Source organism: Bactrocera latifrons, unplaced genomic scaffold, assembly GCF_001853355.1.
Source record: "Bactrocera latifrons isolate USDA-ARS-PBARC rearing strain unplaced genomic scaffold, ASM185335v1 scaffold_29, whole genome shotgun sequence".
In the NCBI taxonomy this organism is placed as follows: domain Eukaryota; kingdom Metazoa; phylum Arthropoda; class Insecta; order Diptera; family Tephritidae; genus Bactrocera; species Bactrocera latifrons.
In genome coordinates, this window is record NW_017536518.1 from 2,014,639 (window position 1) to 2,016,550 (window position 1,912).

Genomic DNA, 1,912 nt, shown 5'->3' on the forward strand with positions numbered 1-1,912 from the left:
ATTATTCTCTGCTGCAGCCTCTTCTACTGCGTAAGCACATTCCAGCGGGTATCACGCACGGCTAATAACCGTGATACTCATGAGCAAACACTATTAGCGGTTAAAGCTTCGTTATGGCAAGACAAAGGTGCATCGCATTTATATTTTATGTSTTTCARTTAATTTGCAACAAYATTTTTATTACATTGCTGAGACAAMAGWKMGTCTGRAATGTGTTCTGCACAGGTTAAAGTGCGCATATTCTGTTGCCGTGCGTTTTGCTGCTTACCCCATAATCTAATAGCTTTTTTTTTAACTAGCAACATTTTACTCTTCTATTYCTCCATCGCTTTCCCACTGTTTTGCCCTGCCTAGAATTTAGAAGCATGCACATTATTAGATCCACGAATTTATTCGTTCCCAGTTTCCGGCGTTTGCTGCATCTAACGGTTAAGAAATATTTGTGGTCTGACCACCACTTRTTGTCGATGATCTTTACTAAGCCTACTGCTGGCATACTATACACCTAATGAAATGTGCTGACTCTTTTAGCGATTAGTTTGCAAGTTTCAGTGCTTGTTGCATGCAACTGTGTTCGGAAACAAAAACGAAGGAACCTTTCTTTTACTTGCCTTATCATCGAGTGCGTGTCTTCCATACTGCAAATGACATAGGTTGGCAGGTACAACTTAGGCAAGGATTCCTTTCTTCTGATAGAGTATAATTTCTCGAGCTTTTTGAAATTGGTCTGAAAATAATTCTTTGATACATATTTCCCTCATTTTTTATTATAAGGTAGGTCTTTTCACTTACAGCCCTTCCTTGGTGTAGGGGGCGTAATGAGTAAGAAAACATTAGTAAGTTTTGTAAATTTGCACGCACTTTAATTAACATGAATTATTTGTTTAACATTTTTAAGTTTACTACCGGCTCAGAGCATACATTATACTTAAGGCTAAATCAATACTGAATATATATATGAATATACATCTTTTACGCATTTTAGCATGTTACTTGGATTAATTTTTCATATTTTATAACTGTATATCAAGTTTCAATCGCGAGTCCTTTGGTTCGGTGCTTTTCATCTTTGTCCATCTAAAATTTTGTTTGAAGCTACAGCATCTAATGCAATTTTAATAGACGTATTCCGTATAAACCGGTTTCATGCGCTTTGACATATTCAATATCGGTGGCATTTTTTTGCGGCATAAGTAGCTCAACACTTCACTACACTTACCACAATTACAAACYAGCGGTGGCAAACAATTGCTGCTAGCGACAAGCTCCTGGCAAGGCTCACCTATATTCCTGTAACAAACCATACGAGGTTCGCAATTCGTGCGGTTCATATTTAAGTCGAAGGCGCCTAGGGAAAATTTACAATTATATGTATATTTCATTTGGGAAGTTATAAAATGTGGACTCACCATGCGCACACTCTCTGGGATCCAGTGAAAGGCCGGGTTCACACTCATTTGGTGAAAAAGAAGGTCTTCAATTTATAATGTAAGTGAGTTTCGTTAAATAATTGCCGCTGATAAATAAACAAGATTATACTCACAATCCTTGAGCGGCACGATGCCAGAAAACCAGCATGAATACCAGCAGCCAACTTAATTTAGTTATGCAGTACAAATGCGAGTTCATTTTTATACTCAGATACACTGTAGGCTCTAGAAATTGATTTCTTACTTTGAATAACAGCACTTGATGTGGCTGCTTCAAGGCTGACTAAGCGTTTGATGTTTTTCCTTTGAGYTTCTACATCCTTTTATAGGTGGTCATAGGTTTTCATTCTCTAGCTTTTTTGTTAAATTTTAATTAATTCAAATTTATGAGAGATAGAAAATGCTTARTTAATTATACATTCCCAATCAGTAAGGGGTGGGTAATTATCAATGGTCAATTGCGCTTGCATGCTATAGCAAGG

General features: G+C 37.0%; 1 protein-coding gene across 1 annotated transcript; it reads right to left on the minus strand.

Annotated features, from left to right (window-relative positions):
* Positions 1-880: 880 nt before the first annotated feature.
* Positions 881-1,693, minus strand: LOC108970189. The gene is made up of 3 exons (XM_018935400.1): positions 1,544-1,693; positions 1,410-1,474; positions 881-1,348 (listed from the first exon to the last, which is right to left on the minus strand). Exons 1-3 carry the CDS (start codon positions 1,627-1,629, stop codon positions 1,116-1,118), a joined length of 384 nt encoding a protein of 127 aa, XP_018790945.1. The 5' UTR covers positions 1,630-1,693; the 3' UTR covers positions 881-1,115.
* Between the last annotated feature and the right edge of the window lie 219 nt (positions 1,694-1,912).